The sequence below is a fragment of the Dendronephthya gigantea genome, unplaced genomic scaffold, assembly GCF_004324835.1.
Source record: "Dendronephthya gigantea isolate DGI-Jeju-01 unplaced genomic scaffold, DenGig_1.0 000082F, whole genome shotgun sequence".
Lineage (NCBI taxonomy): Eukaryota > Metazoa > Cnidaria > Anthozoa > Malacalcyonacea > Nephtheidae > Dendronephthya > Dendronephthya gigantea.
This window is the reverse complement of record NW_021163092.1, coordinates 483,375-501,097: the sequence shown is the minus strand read 5'-3', so window position 1 is coordinate 501,097 and position 17,723 is coordinate 483,375. Positions and strand designations below refer to the sequence as shown.

General features: G+C 35.4%; 4 protein-coding genes across 7 annotated transcripts in view; all 4 read right to left on the bottom strand.

The window, feature by feature from the left end:
• Positions 1–3,249, bottom strand: part of LOC114532938 — a 48,584-nt gene extending 45,335 nt beyond the window's left edge. Inside the window, exon 1 of the mRNA XM_028554524.1 lies at positions 3,179–3,249. The gene's annotated coding sequence lies outside the window, so the exon portion shown is untranslated. The remainder of the gene's footprint in view (positions 1–3,178) is intronic.
• On the bottom strand, positions 640–2,026 carry LOC114532942. The gene is made up of 2 exons (XM_028554532.1): positions 1,633–2,026; positions 640–1,532 (listed from the first exon to the last, which is right to left on the bottom strand). The coding sequence occupies exons 1-2, from the start codon at positions 1,903–1,905 to the stop codon at positions 948–950; spliced, it is 858 nt and encodes a 285-aa protein (XP_028410333.1). The 5' UTR covers positions 1,906–2,026; the 3' UTR covers positions 640–947.
• On the bottom strand, positions 2,977–16,689 carry LOC114532939 (prolyl endopeptidase-like). Of its 4 annotated transcripts, none has more exons than XM_028554526.1 (22): positions 16,350–16,689; positions 15,105–15,136; positions 14,762–14,873; positions 14,174–14,252; positions 13,429–13,523; positions 12,701–12,812; positions 12,445–12,577; positions 11,869–11,944; positions 11,546–11,686; positions 11,403–11,471; positions 11,135–11,254; positions 10,966–11,007; positions 6,706–6,795; positions 6,392–6,478; positions 5,966–6,050; positions 5,418–5,508; positions 5,180–5,249; positions 4,666–4,812; positions 4,170–4,255; positions 3,845–3,908; positions 3,543–3,728; positions 2,977–3,260 (listed from the first exon to the last, which is right to left on the bottom strand). In XM_028554526.1, the coding sequence occupies exons 1-22, from the start codon at positions 16,596–16,598 to the stop codon at positions 3,207–3,209; spliced, it is 2,220 nt and encodes a 739-aa protein (XP_028410327.1). In that variant the 5' UTR covers positions 16,599–16,689; the 3' UTR covers positions 2,977–3,206. The 4 variants fall into 4 exon arrangements, with proteins under 4 accessions (XP_028410327.1, XP_028410328.1, XP_028410329.1 ...); XM_028554527.1 differs by having other exon boundaries at positions 16,343–16,432; XM_028554528.1 differs by lacking the exon at positions 15,105–15,136 and having other exon boundaries at positions 16,350–16,437.
• LOC114532941 lies at positions 8,142–10,159 on the bottom strand. Its single transcript, XM_028554530.1, has 2 exons — positions 9,434–10,159; positions 8,142–8,998 (listed from the first exon to the last, which is right to left on the bottom strand). Exons 1-2 carry the CDS (start codon positions 9,770–9,772, stop codon positions 8,150–8,152), a joined length of 1,188 nt encoding a protein of 395 aa, XP_028410331.1. The 5' UTR covers positions 9,773–10,159; the 3' UTR covers positions 8,142–8,149.
• Positions 16,690–17,723: the final 1,034 nt, after the last annotated feature.

The window sequence follows — 17,723 nt, the reverse complement described above, 5'->3', positions numbered from 1 at the left end:
ATTTTATATAGATTTCCATTTTTGGCAGTGACGACTCCTATGCTCATTCGCTAACGCCTAGCTGTAATCCCACAACGTGGTCAATTGAGTGTTAGATCAGCACATTTCAAACAACCAGAAGGCTTACCACCACCACCACCTTCACAAAATTGATAAATATGAAACATATTGTGTGATTATATGTTTTCACTTCTTCAGTAAAATAAACTGACATTTTATATTGGTTCTGTTCTTTAGATGCTTGTTGATGTTTACAGTTAGTGTGAGTTAAGATCTGCATTACTAAGCCATTGTGTGTTAGAACTGGCAATATTTATGTATATTAGGTTGATTGAAAAGCTAAAGGCATGAACACCTTATCTAGTACAATTGATCTTCAAGTTTGCATGAATTGTAAATGCTATTAGCATAGAAACAATAGCATAGAAACAAAAAACAATGGTGTGTGTATGCAGGTTTTTACTTTTTTGAACATCATGTAAATATATGTATAAATGCAAAATCTTGGCTGTTTTGTCAAGGCAATTTTACTTACAATATTTTATAACCATAATAAAATTTGATGAGTTTATTTATTTGTTCATCAATAAATACAGATTTACATATTTATACCATGTATTGTATGAATATTTTTCTAATTTTCTTAATACTGCAAGGGTTTGTATGAAATATCACATGACAGTGAAGTGCTTTGGTTATAGACAATAGGTTTTGAGGATATAAAATAGAAAGCCTGGTTTCCATACAACATTGTCAGGGTGTTGTGTTAACCATTAAGAAAAATATCTATCATTATTAGTTATTATGCAACAACTTGATTGTCATATGGAAACCAGACTAAAAACAAGTTGATGGCAAAAATGCTGGAAAAATCTACATAGGTTAGCCAATGGAAATAATTGCAGAAATTCACAACTTGCAAACCCTGGTTCTTATGAAATTATATGTCAACGTACACTCATACTAGCCCTTACAATCTGACCTTCCCATTTACCACGCCTCTTTATCCAGATTTTTGGATAAAATCCTATTTTTAAAAAGTTAACCCGAAACTTGATGTGTTCAACATAGACGTCTAGTATATCTCCTGCTGCAATCAGTGGATGTAAATACTTGCAATGTTCAGAAGCTATATATCCAACATTTTCCCATTGAGTTCCATAATGAAGATCAATAGCAATTGCATTTTGGTCCCGAGGATTCTCCGGCTCTGGTCTTAGTCTAACATTTACTGATTCATTATATTCAAGGGCAAGATATGCCTGTTCCAGATGATGTTGGTAACTTTGTTCATGAGCAGCTCCAATGCACTTGAATGGTAGAGCATGAGTGATTTCTTCCTCATCACTTTCAACTTCTTCACTTTCATCTTCTTCACTGTCCTCATTATTAATTTCGATGTCATCAAAATCAGGAGTAACCGCATCCACAGCGCTCGTATTTTCTGTCAATACACGATCCACATCAAAATCCCAAATTAAAAGCATTCTCTCCGCTTTACAATGAATAAATTCATCAGGGATAGTACCAAACTAAAAAAAAGTTTCAGTTAAATTTTAATACACAAATCAAGCCTTAAAAGTTAATAAAAAATATTAAAAAATGAGGTGTTGACAAGTACTTTATACTAACCTCAAATATAGTACTTGCTTTAACGTTGATGACACAAGGAGATTTAAGGCCATTCAACTTCGAAAGCAGTGCTTCGGTGTTTGGTATAATACAAAGTCTTCTTTCAGACGGAGTATTATGAAAGGCGAAATGGCAGCAAAGCCCATGCAGCTTAAAAAACGGTAAACTCGGTACAGTAAAAGATAAGTCGTAATGCGGATCGCAACAATACATATACATCATAGTATTTTGCACTATCGCAGCTTGAAAATCCTGTCTTTCGAAAGCATCCATTTTTCCTATACTCGCAGAGCTCTTCACATCACGACAGTCAAAACGTCAAATGAAGCGTTCGCATAATTGAGCGCTCAATACCCATCATGCTTTGCGGCCTGCTGTCCAACCTCCTCTGTCGGTAAGCTAAATACTTGTTTTAAGAAAAAAATCGTGAGGCAAGGTGAACTGGGTAAATCCGTTCGATTAACTAGGTTAGTATAGGCCCGAATGAGGTAAACCAGAGCCTGTTTGTGCATTATCGGAGACGACCCTGTGATAAGGCAGTGGGGAAACTGCTAAAGATGACAAGCAACTCCGTAGATCAAAGTGGAAACATGGTAAATTGGCCCTTACCAGAAATCTTTCAGAAAATTTTGCTTATGTCTAATTATTAAAATTTTTAAGCAATGGTTACAGAGCATTCAGTGATGGGACGTGCTCCCTTTTTGCCCAACTACAGCATGTTTTGGCATACGAAAAATAGCTAAGCTCAAATATACCGGCATGTGGTATACTCGACCGGTATAGAGAACAGAAAGGGTCGAATATACCGTGCATGGTATACCCGACCAACGCATAAAAAATAATGACTATACCGGTATGTGGTATATCCTTGACCGGGAAAGAAATAGTGAAGGAAATGGTATGTGGTATATTTGCGACGGACTTAATATAAGTTATGTGCACATGGTATCGTTTTCGAGCGTTTTCACATTCGTTTTCATGCCAAAACGGTTTCAAACACGGTCAATTTATAATAGAAGTTAAAGGTAATTTAATACATTGGGCATCTTTTGCCCTGGATCGTGTGGACAAGGCGCCAAAACACTAAAATAAACAAAAAAATTTTGAAAACGCTGGAAAACGACGCTCGTGTTTAAACTAAGATCCTCTTCAGTATATGAGAAGCGGGACGGGACGTTTGGCAGGACGGGACAATGACCGGGATCTCGCCTTGTATATTATATTTCCGGCGTGGGGGATTTTTTTTGTCCCGTCCCGCCAGGGCGGCATCCGGCTTTGAGCAAGCGGTTTGAGCAATTCTTGATAATACAAATTCATTTGAATAAATAATTTAAGTTTACAATAATTTGCATTTTCTGGATAGATCAGTCGGTCTGACGACTATGAAGCATTCGATAAGATCGAAATATAAAAAGCAATCTGCATTTTACGACTTGCTTGTACTTATATATGATTTCATCAATTATATTTTAAAGACGTCCAAAAATATCTATCGTGTAAAAATGATCATTATTGGCAGGCTATAATTATACGACCTACTACGAACCATATTCCTAGATCCAATGAAAAAGATGTCATCTCAAAGGCAATCCAAGAGCTTTGTACAGAAATGCAAGAATAAAAGCACTCTAAAATGAAAAATAGGCCTACATAGCTTTAAGCGATAGGAAAGATGATAAAAAAGTCAAGAACAGAAACCTAGGTTTTTCTTGGCAAAATGGTACAAAGGTAAAGTTAGAGCCCCGTTTACACTTGATACAATTCATTGGTTACCTGTACCATTTTCATCAATGTTTAGCCTTTTTATGGTAGCCTGGCCGTTAATTAATTTTAGCCATGTCCTGCTAATAAGTCGAGCGGGGAATGTAAAAGGGGTTTAGATCTCACAAATGTGCAAACAATTAACGTACCTCTTCAGATGCGCCTGAGCCAAAGTGCCCGCTTTCCAAATCTGTCTTTAACAGGATCATATTTTGCGGACCATAATATTTCGTGATCGAGTTGAGATGTCGAAGTTTCGATACATATTTTAAGGACATCCAATATGGAACCCGGACATCATTCATCGATGGCATGAAAAGCATGCTGGGATATTTCTAATGATATGTATAAAATAAAAAATCACACTTCATCAGGCTCATATATAATCACATATGTATGGCATAAATTATAGACTTATAGCAAAACATTCCGGTGCATTCATATGATTTACCTGCTTTGAAATGCTCACATAGGGACAAAATGATTTCAAATTGTTAAAATCTTGCACGTCAATCCTAACAACAAAAAGTATTATTTTTATACGTACACAAAGAGTGCAGCACAAAATTTATATATAACTAACAAGAATATTTCGAGAAATGCGCGGTAGGCAGGTATGCCATGAGATCTACCACGACATAGCGAAGAACTACTAATTTTTACTCAAACGATTTCAGAAAATATGAACACTCCCCCTCAATTATCAAAGGAGGTTTGATACAGATTGTTAATTTTCTTATACAGATGTTATAATTATCCAACCTAAAAATTGCTACCTCGGATTCCCGAACTCTTCGTATTCCTGGGCCGTTAATGGCAACCCTTCGTCCAACATTGCAGTTATTAAATCCACAAAAGGAACCTAAGAGTGCATGTAATTGTTCAAAAAATACAACTAAAGAGTATACAGAGAAACACACGATAAACAGATAGCTTTTCATTGCTTTATGTTAAAGTCTTACTATTATATAGTAGCTATTGTGCATTGGTATAAGAGTGGATTATATATATAATATATATATATATATATATATATATATATATATATATATATATATATATATATATATATATATATATATATATATATATAGATGTGGAGTATCATATATATATATATTATATTAATATATATATATATATATATATATATATATATAATCAAACGAAATAGGAGATAACCGATTAGACACAACGTGACAGGATACAAAAGAATACGCGGCTCTATAATCGTCAGTTGCTAACATTAGCGATAAAACTACAATGATATACCTTCAATACCGCGGCTTTCACTAGATGTGGAGTATCATTACAGAGCACAGCTACAGGCAACCCGCCCGCACTTGTTCCAATAGCGGCGGTTAAGTGAGGAGATGAGTATCCGTGCTCATGAATCGCCTTCACACAAGCTTCGAAATCCTTGGAACAAATCAAGTACCGCAGAGTCAAAGAGAACGTTTGCAAGAGAGTTTATTGGGATTGTATAAATTTACCACTATTGTGGGCAAAGAAAAACAAGAAGAGTTGCATGCGTTCTCACAGAATATACCAGTGTAAGTAATGTATACACCAGCGACATGAGTGAAATTCTGAAACGCGCCAAATTAAAATATATTAAATTATAAATAATTATTTATAAGTCGGCTGTCAGCCTTTTACAGTTTTGGTTAGAAATAACGGCGAGTAAGAAAAAAATTACGTGTCATGGCATCACAATTATTTTAAACTCTTATGAAGATGATATCAATGAGAAAAATACAGAAAAATACGCAAGAGTTTCAGATACCTGAAAAGTTTTTTTCTTATTTTTTTCCCTTCCCGTGTGATACCATTTTCGGCCTAGTTCCCCTCCACCTCTAAAATGTACAAAAAACAGAAGGAAAACAATGATTGCATTAGATATACTTGGTACGTTTTCGGTTAGAGTAAGCTAATTTCAGCGAGTTTTAATATGATCTCCAACTTCGACTGAAATATTGAACTACAATAATTATTTATTTTTTCCAAGCGGTCATATAACGTACCTAACATGACAGTATGCCAATATCCAGCCTTCTTTTAGAAGGTGAAGTTTTTCGGGAGAAAATTCCATGTTGACATTCATTCCATAAGACCCTAATATTAAGACAAGCAAGGTTTGTACCCTTTCTATAATTTTATCAAAAAAGAATTCGCCCTAGATTCATAAAAGCGAAGCTCTCAAGCCGATGACATGCCGGCATGGTTACTAAAAAGCTGTTTAAGTTTAAATCTATATAACGTTATTTCATTGAAAAAATTCAAGGAAATTTTTCAATGAATCTAAGGTTTAAATAGCAATGAATAAAAAATATATACGCGCAAGTCATCCACCATGTTTTTTAAGCAAAGCTGCGACTTGTTAGGCCCTTTTATACTTATGTTTAAATTGTTTGTCCGACACTTTTCGTTTTAAATATTATCAATATTATCAACCATCCGCTGCGATAATAATTAATGTACACATGCAGATGTTGTTTATCTTTCAATATAGTGTTACATATGGCATTTTTTAAATCATGATTTACATGCCAATGATAATAAGGATATTCACCATAAACATGCACCAGGGCAGGATGTTGACCGTTTAAATCATTGTCCTTTCTGTGAAATATCGTTACAGGAACCTTTTTGCCATCCTTAAATATACAAGTGTTAATTACACACCATGTTCGCAGAAAGCGGATGGAAATAAACATAAATGGAAATGAATGATAATCTAGAGTGTATAAACTAAAAGATTACACGCCATTTAACTATTTGTTTCGAATTCTTCTATTATTTTAAATACAATCCGCGATATTACTAATCGGTAGGTATAGGCACTTAATGACTGACGTTTGAATGCAATTAGAAAAACAACTTTCTGTACATTATTGTATGTAAATGCAGACAAGATAGGTCGCTGCGCATTACGCATTTTCTTGCTTTCACGCATTCCGACTTTGCTATTTCATATTTGGTCTCTCGAACCATTTACCTTGCTAACTGCTAATAATTTTGAACGACACAGAGGTACATCTGGGACTTTTCCTACATTTTCCAGCGATGTTGCGGACAAATTCCTCTGCGTTAAAAGTAGGCAGAGGAAAAAACTCAGCAAAAGCTTGCATACAAGCTTTCAAGCAAATATAAATGAAAATTATCAATTGATTCAATTAATATAATTACTGCATGGTGAAAAGGCAGTTTTTTCTGCACACAAAGTTGTGTGTAATATAGTGTACATGCAACTTTCTTAAATTAAAATGTTCTTGATTATAACGTGGGAAAAACAAAAAATGCAATATATACCATTCTTCCTGACTGTAAATCTAGTTCCATCATTCTGGGTGGAGTGATTGCTGACGAGATTGTAAACTGAACCACAGATGAATGAAAATTCTATTGAAGAGTTATGTAAATATTATAGAGTTAAACATCCCAAAGATTTAAATATAATATATATATTCACAATAATTATAATATTTATATATATATACATATACGCGCAAGCCACCCACCATGTTGTTTTAGCAAGGCTGCGACTTGTCGGGCCCTTTTATACTTTGACGAATGTTTAAATTGTTTGTCCGACACTTTTCGTTTTAAATATTATCAATAGGAATTTATATAAAATATTTTCATTAAATGAAACTTAATTAAAATTCCAAAATTACGTTTATTTCCCTCGGATGCATGTGAAATTGAAATTTCATCAGTTTTCACGAAAAAAACTAGAACATTAATGGCTTGTGCATGTGAATAGATTTCGATTAGTACTTCAGAAAAAACGATTAGCACTCATTTTCATTAGACCTCTCTTGCTGCAGTCACCAGGTTTGCAAACAGCCTGTTCGAGTTAGCGTTCCTGATTTAATATACAGTTTTTTTCGTAGCAATGGTAACGAAGTATAGTAGGCGTCTCGTGCCCTGTATTTTTGTAATGAAAATATGAATATTAAATATAAAGCACTAATATAATTTATATTAAGGACTCAATATTACAGTCAAAAACACTTCTAAGGGTAATTTTGAAATATATTTAGTCACAATAACTTAAAACTTATATGCACACTCTGCGTTGATATATATTCATTTAATAAATCTAATATCGCCAATATCGAGTTCATTTTTTTTAATTATTACAGCAATATTAATAACATTGCAAGATCAAACGAAAAAGCGCAATTTACTGTTAGGCCGAAAGCAATAACTCTTTCTCCTTTAGGCCTATATATAAATTCCAGAAAAATGTTTAAAATTTGAAATCTTTATCCAGAAAATCCGAGGTGAACTATAAAAAATTTTTAATGCAAACTCTTAGCTAGGCGCGGTATAACCCTTTCTTTTGGACACTGAACAACGTAGACAGGGATAAAAAAGTTGAATAACAGATTCTGAATACCGAGTAATATCCAGCTAAACCTCCGTGCAACTATACATTTACAATGCATTATAAGGCTAAGAAAATAAGATCGACCCCGATTTACCCTTGCGTACCAAAACTGTCATATTATCGTGATAAATTACATGGACAATTTCAAATAGACCTATAATTCCATGCAGCTACTTTCTTTCCATGGTCTTATTGATTGCATGGAAAATTTCAAGTAGATCAATAACCCCAGCTATTTTCTACGGCCTTAAAGATTACATGGACAATTTCAAATAGATCTATAATTCCAGCTACTACATGTACTTTCTATAGTCTTATAGATTGTTATATGGACAATATCAAAATTAATGATCCTTGCGGCTACTTTTTAGTTCCGCTCTTGGTAGTGCCGAACCAATATTCAGTTGTGGACGTCATCTTCTCACTGCATCGGTGTTCAGGATCTGAACATTCGTGATAAAACCCAAGAAGTCTTGCATGCACTTCGCCACATTGATGACGAACCTTTGATATTTCAAAACTACATTTATGGATACGACGACTGAATTGGAGATCGATATGGAGCATTCGCTTTCCGCTTTTACTTTGGATAAATGTTTGTGTGCAATTAACGCAATTCGTGCCTTTTATGTCGAAGTAATCTACAGGTAAACGTTTTCTTGCTTCCTTTTTCAAATCGTATTCTAGGGGGTTCATAATCGATAAACGCACCCTTATGTAGTCCCTGAAGTCAATGCCATACACAGAGTATGAACAGGTTGCCCTCCAAAATGTCGAACGTGAAGCGATGCCAGACATGACCGACTTAGGAAGTCGAAAGAGCTCCCAGTTGAAACGAATTTCGTGTATTGCATGATTCTGTGAAAACGGGTAGTTAAGAAGGTGCTCATGTTGGAGATCAAACGACTCGAAAAGCGTCCACGCGATGTCTTTTTCGGAGTCGAAATCACAATAAACTTCAAACGATTCGCCCTGCGCACGAATGGTATACCTTCCAGACTTCGGTTTGATTTCGTCTTTCCAATAGTCCATGCATGTTTTAGGATTTTGTATTTGACATTGCTCTCCATAGAAACCCGTTGGGCACTTGCATTCGAATCTTCTGGTGGTGTCAGTGACGTTGACAACACATGTAGCTCCGTTATAACACAACGGCGATCCAGGAAGGCAGCAAACTCTTGGCGGACTGGGTAGTGAATCACATATACGCTAAAAATGGAATGACGTGCAATGACTCTGAAAACATCTATGGACGTCTTGTTAGAAGAACAAAAGGTTCGGAATTCACCAATTTTATCACGTTATGTTATTAGGCAGGCCCTATAAAAATATGCTCCTGCTACTCGATTAGAAACTATACAGAGAGCGTCCGCACTTGTTTAAGTACTAGGTGAAAATTGATATACATATATTTGTAAATTTAATCATGTACGGTGTCACTCATAGATATATTTTGTTCGGATACTCCTTTCGGATAGTTTTTTAACTGAATTATATTTAAGTGTGTGATGTTTATTAGAGATTTGAAATGATTGCTTATACAATCGATTTCGAATAGATATGGGTTGGTGCATGGGAAATGTATGTTAAACTTTGGAGGGATATAGCTCATGGGTAAATTTCTTCAAGGTTGGATGGACTCACCTCGAACACTGGGAAATCGTAGTAACGGCAACCGGGCCGAAGCAACAGCGAATTTTTTGCCAACTTTCGACTTCCAGCATTTAAGTAACAAGACTTCCCACAAACAGTGAACGACATACAACGGCAGTCAAACGAGCACTCCGAGAAACATTCCGAGTGCGTGTTGACACTTTGCACCTTTAGGTTTCGGCCATCATCCAAGTATCTGCCTGCAATTCCCTGTTCGACGTGGAAAGGTATCTGACCACACGCATTGCAAGTTTTATCAGCGCCGACCAAACCTTGCACCAAAAGGATCAATAATACAAGGCTACGTTCAAATACATTTTTTGGTCCCATATTTAATGATTCAAAACTCACGAGCTCCTTTTGAAAGGCACTCTTGCACACTTGCTTTATATAGCAAAACAAATAAAAAATTAATGTTTTCTTGTCGCTATGGAAAAGCTGTAGTTAAACGCGGCACGGACTTTCTTAAGTACAAAACTTTAATTCTTTCCTTTTCAAATTTCATCTCGTTTTAATAGATCATTTTTTATTAAAAATTCTCTTTGTTATTAGCGAGCTGACGGCAAGGAAATTTTGCACGAGCTGCTTCTAAACCAATTCTTTTCGATTGAAAAATTTTGAAAAATTGAAAAAAAATGAATCTACATTACAGACACTGTCACTGTGTACGTTGCTTCCTAGCTAGCAGAAATACATCCAGTGTATTTGCAACTAATCAGGACTTATATATATATATATATATTATATTATATATATATATATTATTATATATATATATATATATATAATCAAGTGTTTCAATAATTAAAACAAGAGGTATTAAAACTTATAATAATTATAATTTTAATATTTCTTAACGGATACTACAATTAATACGATCGTTCTTACCATGGGACTTGATTAAAATGAAATGAAGGCACGTATTCATGTCAATGAAGTCAATATATTCGGCATGATTATGTTTTGGAAACAATTGCTTCCACGATATGTGAACGTGAATATATGAATATATATAGCTATACATCACCAAAATAAGCGTCTGAGGAATTCGCCCTGATCCTATATAGCTGTCTATTAACCTCTTGATGCCATTATATCTTCCGACAAAATAATTCGCATCTGCTCATTATGTACATTTACATTTATTTCAATTACTCTTTTCGCGCTCATATTGTAAATTGTAATTGTCAAAGAAAACTTCGCTGATCTGATATTTCACTGGACATATCGTTTATGCATATCAAACACGAAACTAGAAATCGGAGCCTTCGGAAACCCATAACGAAGAAAATACTGCCCTATAAGGCAGTATTGCTAAAAACGCACCATATTTGTTCAAAGCTGGGTTAGCACTAACCCTGGGTTAAATTTTAATCCACTGTTCTGGTTTAAGTGCTTTATCAGAACAATGGTAAACCTTTATTAAAGTAGTATTCCACCGGGGAATGGTAGTAATATTGCAATGAATATTGCTACTCGTTTTAAGGAACGAATTCCGCAAGTTAACTCTAAATAAAACTTACCACATTGTAGCCAGGAGTAAGCAAAGTTATGTCATTATCAAACTATATAGAAGAAAACAGATTGTCAAAACAACTTCGTGTCATTAAATAGACAATCTGAGACATGCATGCATTTGCTATCCAATGCGTCTTTGAGCCTGAGATGTCGATATAGCCACATCTAACCCACCTTGATAGTATATTGTTTGTTCTTTCCAAGCAATGGTAATACCCTCACTCTTGGAGTTAAATCTTCTTTTTCATAAAGGACTAAATATTTAGAAAATATGTCCATGTCATCCAAGACGACCTGAAAAAAAACCAAACAGTAACGACTTTGGCTTAAATCCGCCGGTAAGCGTTTTGAAACGAAAAATAAGCAAGTCAAGAAGATTATCAACGAATTAAATTACAGGCAGGCACTAATCAACGAAAATATAGAACACACTGAGCATTACATTATCATAATTTTGCACACTGCTGTTCCACTCTGTTTCACATAAATCTTTCTCTGTTTTCGATAACACCTTAAACATATAACGTTTAGTTATTTTTACAGTAATGAATTATGATGATAAATTACAAAATCAAATTTACATACTCGATAATTGCCACCGTCTGGATAATTGGTCAGAATATAAAACAAAACACGACAGTGCTCTATGTAATATTCGATACCAGGCTCCCGCGCTCGAACAAGTTGCGCTGAAGCTCTGGTATCTGCTGAATCCAATATGTAAACCTGAAATATACAGGCAAAGAGATTTTGGAGGTAGAAAAAGGAGGTAGAAAAATCTGAAAGGTGGGGGGAAGGGCGTAGGGCATTCCTCTCCTCTCCTCTCCACACACGCCAATAATTTTTGTAACATTTGGTTCACCCATCGTCCCCCAGGGAGGCAAAATATCATGTTGAAAAATACGAACTTCTGACGTCGTCTTCGAACTTGAGTTGATGGTCACGAAGCGACGATCTTTTGTACAACTTACATCAACAAAGAACCTGAAACACGAATGAAAACGAATAACTTTTTAAAAGGAATATGAAAACTGGGATAACAAGAATGTATTGAGGGTACAATAACGGGTGGGGCAGATTTGAAACCTAGTAGTAATAGAGGGTGCGCAGATTTTGGTCACACGTCATTTCCAGAATTCAAAGAGCGTTGTTCATCAATCTTCATATGATTGGTTCATCGATACCCTGGGTCCTTGAGCAGACTGCAATCTCACGATTTGCTAAGAAATCTAGTTTGTCCCAAAGGACGAAATATCCAATAGGAACTTCAAACAGTCTAACTATATTCCAGCATAGATGCATGTTAAATTAGTAATGACGTACATATATTCTCATTCAATTGAATATGTAGTAATTTCTCAGTTAAAACAATAAGAAATCACTCAAACTTGCTGGGTAAAGGCTTTTGTGATTTGAGAAATAAGTGGCAGACTTGGAAAAATGTGAAGGTGCGTACAACTTATGCCTATTTCAAAACCACTCACCTAGCATCGTTCTCTTCGAAAATCAACTCATCTTTCGATGGGATCTCACCGATTTTGTGCCGCCATGTTTTGTCAGCTCGGTGCAATTCATTGAACGTGGTATAATAAAGAACGCCATCAACACCAGCCCATTCTAAGAGATGCAAAACTAGGCTCATAAAATAAATTTTATGGTTTCAGTCAGCCCATGATTCCATGAGCTTATGGACTCGAGCTCATGGATTATTCATGCAGATTCCTGAAGATTCTTTCTCACCCAAATTAACGCAAGGTAACTGTTCCAAAATCCGTCCTGGTTTTTTCACAGTGTCAATCACAATGCCACAATAAGTATCAATCCCTGACGTATCCAGTATGAAGGCGACAAACTGAAAGAAATTGAAAGAGGTTTTATAATCGTTTTATACAGCTTCATAGTTCATAGTACAAGCGTTATTAGGTGACTTAGCATCAAATGTGGTATAACAACTGCCTAAAATAGACAAAACACTTCTCGACGTTTCGACCTGAGGGCCTTCGTTAGGAGAGTTAGTTATTAGGTGAGCCTATTATTTTACTGATGTTTAAGAATGCTTGTATTGCCTACGTTCTTTTTCAAATTAGAAAAAGATATTTTCGTGTCTCAATCAGAACAACGCTGACTTGCTTACATTGGTATTTTAGTTGAAGTGCTTAAGATAAAGTTTATAATGCCAAAAGTGTCCGCGTGAGTGATGACGGATATAGGTTTTCCGCGCACACTGATCGGTAGCTTTGTCATTTGCCAAGATTCGCCGGTTACATTGAAGGACGTTTAGAATATAATTCGCCCGCAAACGGCAAGCGGTTCTCTGAGAAATGTATTGGTAATTTCGCGTACTAACACAATTTTTACTTGTGCGTAAGTCTATGTAAATGAACTAATATTCTAATGCAAAAAGATCTGCGGTGCGGTTTAAAAATCCGCAACTAAACATTAGGAAAGCTGCACGCAAACATAATTACCCTTTGAGACGGAGAAATTTTCATAGTTCGTACTTCAAAAAAATTCCAAAGACTAACAATGGTCGACTCGTCTAACAGTATTTCTTCATCAGCCCCTTGATATAGAAAGCATACACCATTGTTTATGGTACACCATTCCTCTATGTTATATAGAGGAGAATACACCATCGTTTTTCGCATTGGGTGACAAAAAATGAAGGCGTTGTCCGGCTCTATACCTAGCCTCTGGTGGAAATAACTCCTAATAACCCCTCGTCTTACTAAGATGATATTGAATGTACATTCAGTTAGCAGAATGCATGCATGGGTGGAGGGTTTCCGGGAATTTTTTTCAATTCACGCGCTCTCACGAATATGTAGACCCCACTATCTTTTTCGTAATCGTGGACTGAATTTAGATATACAAAATGAGGTTTTCGGAAAAAAGTCTGATAACTAAGATCTCCCTACTCTTTGTATGAGTACTTTTTGTTTACTGTGGTATTGTATAATGAGCTCAAGTTTTATTTGAGCTGATCGTATTTTTCGAAAGCAAACAGTATTGATGTTTTAACCAGATAACCAGAACTTGCTCGCCGTATATGAGGTGATAAACAGTCACTAGCTCAGCCAATCAGATGGCATAATAGCTCATATACTGTGAGTAGCTATTTTATAACATATAATATCCTACTTTTTGTGTGTGTCTTAGCATTTACAAACTTTGTAAAGTCTATCAAGTGTGGGGTAGTTCAGTGACTTTTACCATTTCGTAGTCTTCTACAGTGCACCAAGAGGTTCGAATTCCTCGACCTTTTTGTATAATAGAGATAGTTTCCATAGCTCTATAAGGAAATATTTACGTATATATTAACTTGTGAAACCATTAATAATAAATATAGTTTACACCTAACTAAATTTCGTGAATTAGGTCACACATGCGAACCCTGTATTCCCCATACAAAAAAAATGATAAATATGCAAATCAGTTACACGCACTAGTGTGTTGTATCGGGAAAATACAATTTCGTTATATTTCTTTTGATTAAAAATTCTCATTTCATCACTTAGCTCGTCAATTTCGGCGGGGAAATTTCCGTGTGTCTATACAGTTCTAGAAATACCCCTCTAGACCAATCAGCACGCACGTACTATAATTATTATATTATAAAACTGACATGAAAAAAGTTTTCTATTTCATTTTCATGTATCTGAGAGCTCACGCAAACAGTACGTTTGTAAATAAAGTACGTGAAAACTTGGCCAAGTTGTTGTAGTTTATATTTTAAGTGTTTATAAACAATACAGTCGACAGAGATAATGTTTTGTGCAAATATTGATATTCTATTCCTACCACGAATGCATTTTTCTCCAGGCAATTTCCACTTCGGTAAGTTAAATTTTCAAATTTTCTAACAAGTTGTCTCTGAAAAGGCACTGTATCACGCATCACCTCAGTGGCAAACCTTAAATACATTCAGTATAAACTAAAATCAGTCAAATTGTAAAGAATTGCTCAAATTCTTAAAAACATTTACAATTATTGGTAATATATGATATATATATTATATAATATACAATAAAATTATGATAAATACACACAGGTTTACTAATAAAAACATTGCATCTTATATTACCTATTAGTATGGACAAGGATTGATAAATTGGTTATTCAAAGAAATTCAGAATACACAAACCTGTTTTCATTTTTCACCAATTGCTTCACTTTCTACAGTGTCACAATGGCAAAAAAGTTCAGGTTAAAATATAAATAATAAAATGCAAACAGGTGTCAGATAATAATGCTAGGTGACAGGTGTATAGGAAGCAACACAGCTATGTCACCAGCAATAATATATATCAGGGGGCAGCCTGAAAATTTTCCCATCCTGCAATAACAAGGTATTTAAGAAAAGATATTTTAGAATTAAAGGTATTTTAATGTGCACAGTCAGTCTATGCATGTCTGTGGACAGATCTGCACTCATCTGAAATGGTGCAAACAAGGGGGGATTTTGTTTTAGACCAATCAGCAAGTTTGTTTACATTTTCAATAACCCAATCAGAATGTATCAATTTAGTGAAGCATTTAAAATTTAGGCATTCTGATTGGATTAATTTGCCTAAAAAATGTAAACAAATATGGTGATTAGTTAAAACAAAATTCCTCCTTGTTCATGGTGCAGGTATTTTCCAGCATTGCATTCTCTTCAGTCCCCACCAGCACAGAGTAATATAAGTCAACAGTGCCATTGATTATCAATTTAATAATGTGCCTATATAGGCATGCAGTTAAACCAGTTTTTGTTGTAGTGAATTTTTGTTGTAATGCTGATGTTGAAAATTTTAATGCCTATGGTTCACCCTCATGCCTATGGTTCACTCTCATGCCTATGGTTCACCCTCATGCGCCTATGGTTCACCCTCATGCCTATAGTTCACGCTCCTGCCTATGGTCCACTCTCATGCCTATGGTTCACCCTCATGCCTATAGTTCACGCTCCTGAAAATGGCAAAACTTTCCTGTCTTCTTTTTCGGCAGGGGGGGGGGTTGGTCAGTGCTGGCCAGTGAACTCAAATAAGACTGGAGCGCTCACTCTGTCAGAAGTTTGAAGCCAAGATGGCGTACACTGAAGCTGTTCTTGTTGGTATGACCCAGGGCTCCACGCAGACATTTGGTAGTTAAAATGCGGCAATTATAATTTTACCTTTGAAATTTCCGCACCATTGGCCTACAAGAAAGGCTTCATGATCCGCCATCCTGGCTTCGATCATTAATGAGGTAAAGTCAGAGAGTGAGCGTTCCGGTCTTATTTGAGTTCACTGGGCCAGTGTGTACACAACATTGTAATTACTGAGCTATCAGTTAACAAAGTGAAACAATAATACGTATTGGGCAGCGGTTGTATTATAAAATAATTAGATTAAAACTCACAACTCACAAAGCAATTTATGTCTTGCAACCAAGAAAACTCATCTTGAATAATTTGTCCATGAACATGTGATTCAACACCGGTTCGAGGTAACGCCACAGGACAAAGATGTTTGCATCGGTTCGGTATATATAAACAACTTCGCTCCGCCTCTGGGTAGAAAATTGATATTCGAAATAGTTTAGTGAAAATACATTGCCGACCATTTACAAAGCTGAAGCGATCGACGTTTATCGTCAACCTCCTGATAAAATACATCTGGGTCAATGCTCTTTATCTTGTTTATGGCGAAATAGCATTTTAAAACGTGTCAAATCATCACAAGTCATGTAAACTTGCAAATACAGGAATCGCACATCTACTATAATGCATATTACATAAATTTTCCAAACTAAAATATACCGCTGTCCATTCTATATAAAGTGTCAGTGGTCTGTGGAACTGATGGTCTAGCTGTACATGCCACTTGGTGTCTTTGTATATGAGCACGAAACATGCTTGCAACTTTACATAGGACAAGCATTTGACCAATAAAACAGCGTGGTTATCCATGTCAAAATATTTGACATAATAACCAAAGCATGTTTATATTGTTTAATGTTTGTATATGAGCCCGAAACATGGTTGCAACTTTACATAGGACAAACATTTGACCATTAAAACAGCGTGGTTATCCATGTCAAAATATTTGACATAATAACCAAAGCATGGTTATATTGTTTAATGTTTGTATATGAGCACGAAACATGGTTGCAACTTTACATAGGACAAGCATTTGACCATTAAAACAGCGTGGTTATCCATATCAAAATATTTGATATAATAACCAAGGCATGGTTATATTGTTTAATGTTTGTATATGAGCACGAAACATGGTTGCAACTTTACATAGGACAAACATTTGACCATTAAAACAGCGTGGTTATCAATGTCAAAATATTTGACATAATAACCAAAGCATTTTTAAATTGTTTAATGTTTGTATATGAGCACGAAACATGGTTGCAACTTTACATAGGACAAGCATTTGACCATTAAAACAGCGTGGTTATCCATGTCAAAATATTTGACATCATAACCAAAGCATGTTTATATTGTTTAATGTTTGTATATGAGCACGAAACATGGTTGCAACTTTGACAAGCATTTGATCATTAAAACAGCGTGGTTATAGCAGGGTTTTCGTCCATCAGGCATTACCGCATTAGTATAACTTGATTAAATAAAAAATCTGTACCGTCCAAGATGGCGGACTTCCTAACTCAAGGGTGATCTTCTAATTAACCTTATAAGTTACTTATCAAGTATCTTTAGTTAATAAATAACAAGCAAAACGAATCTATCTTATCTTGGCGCACACACATAAACAAACTTAACAAAGTA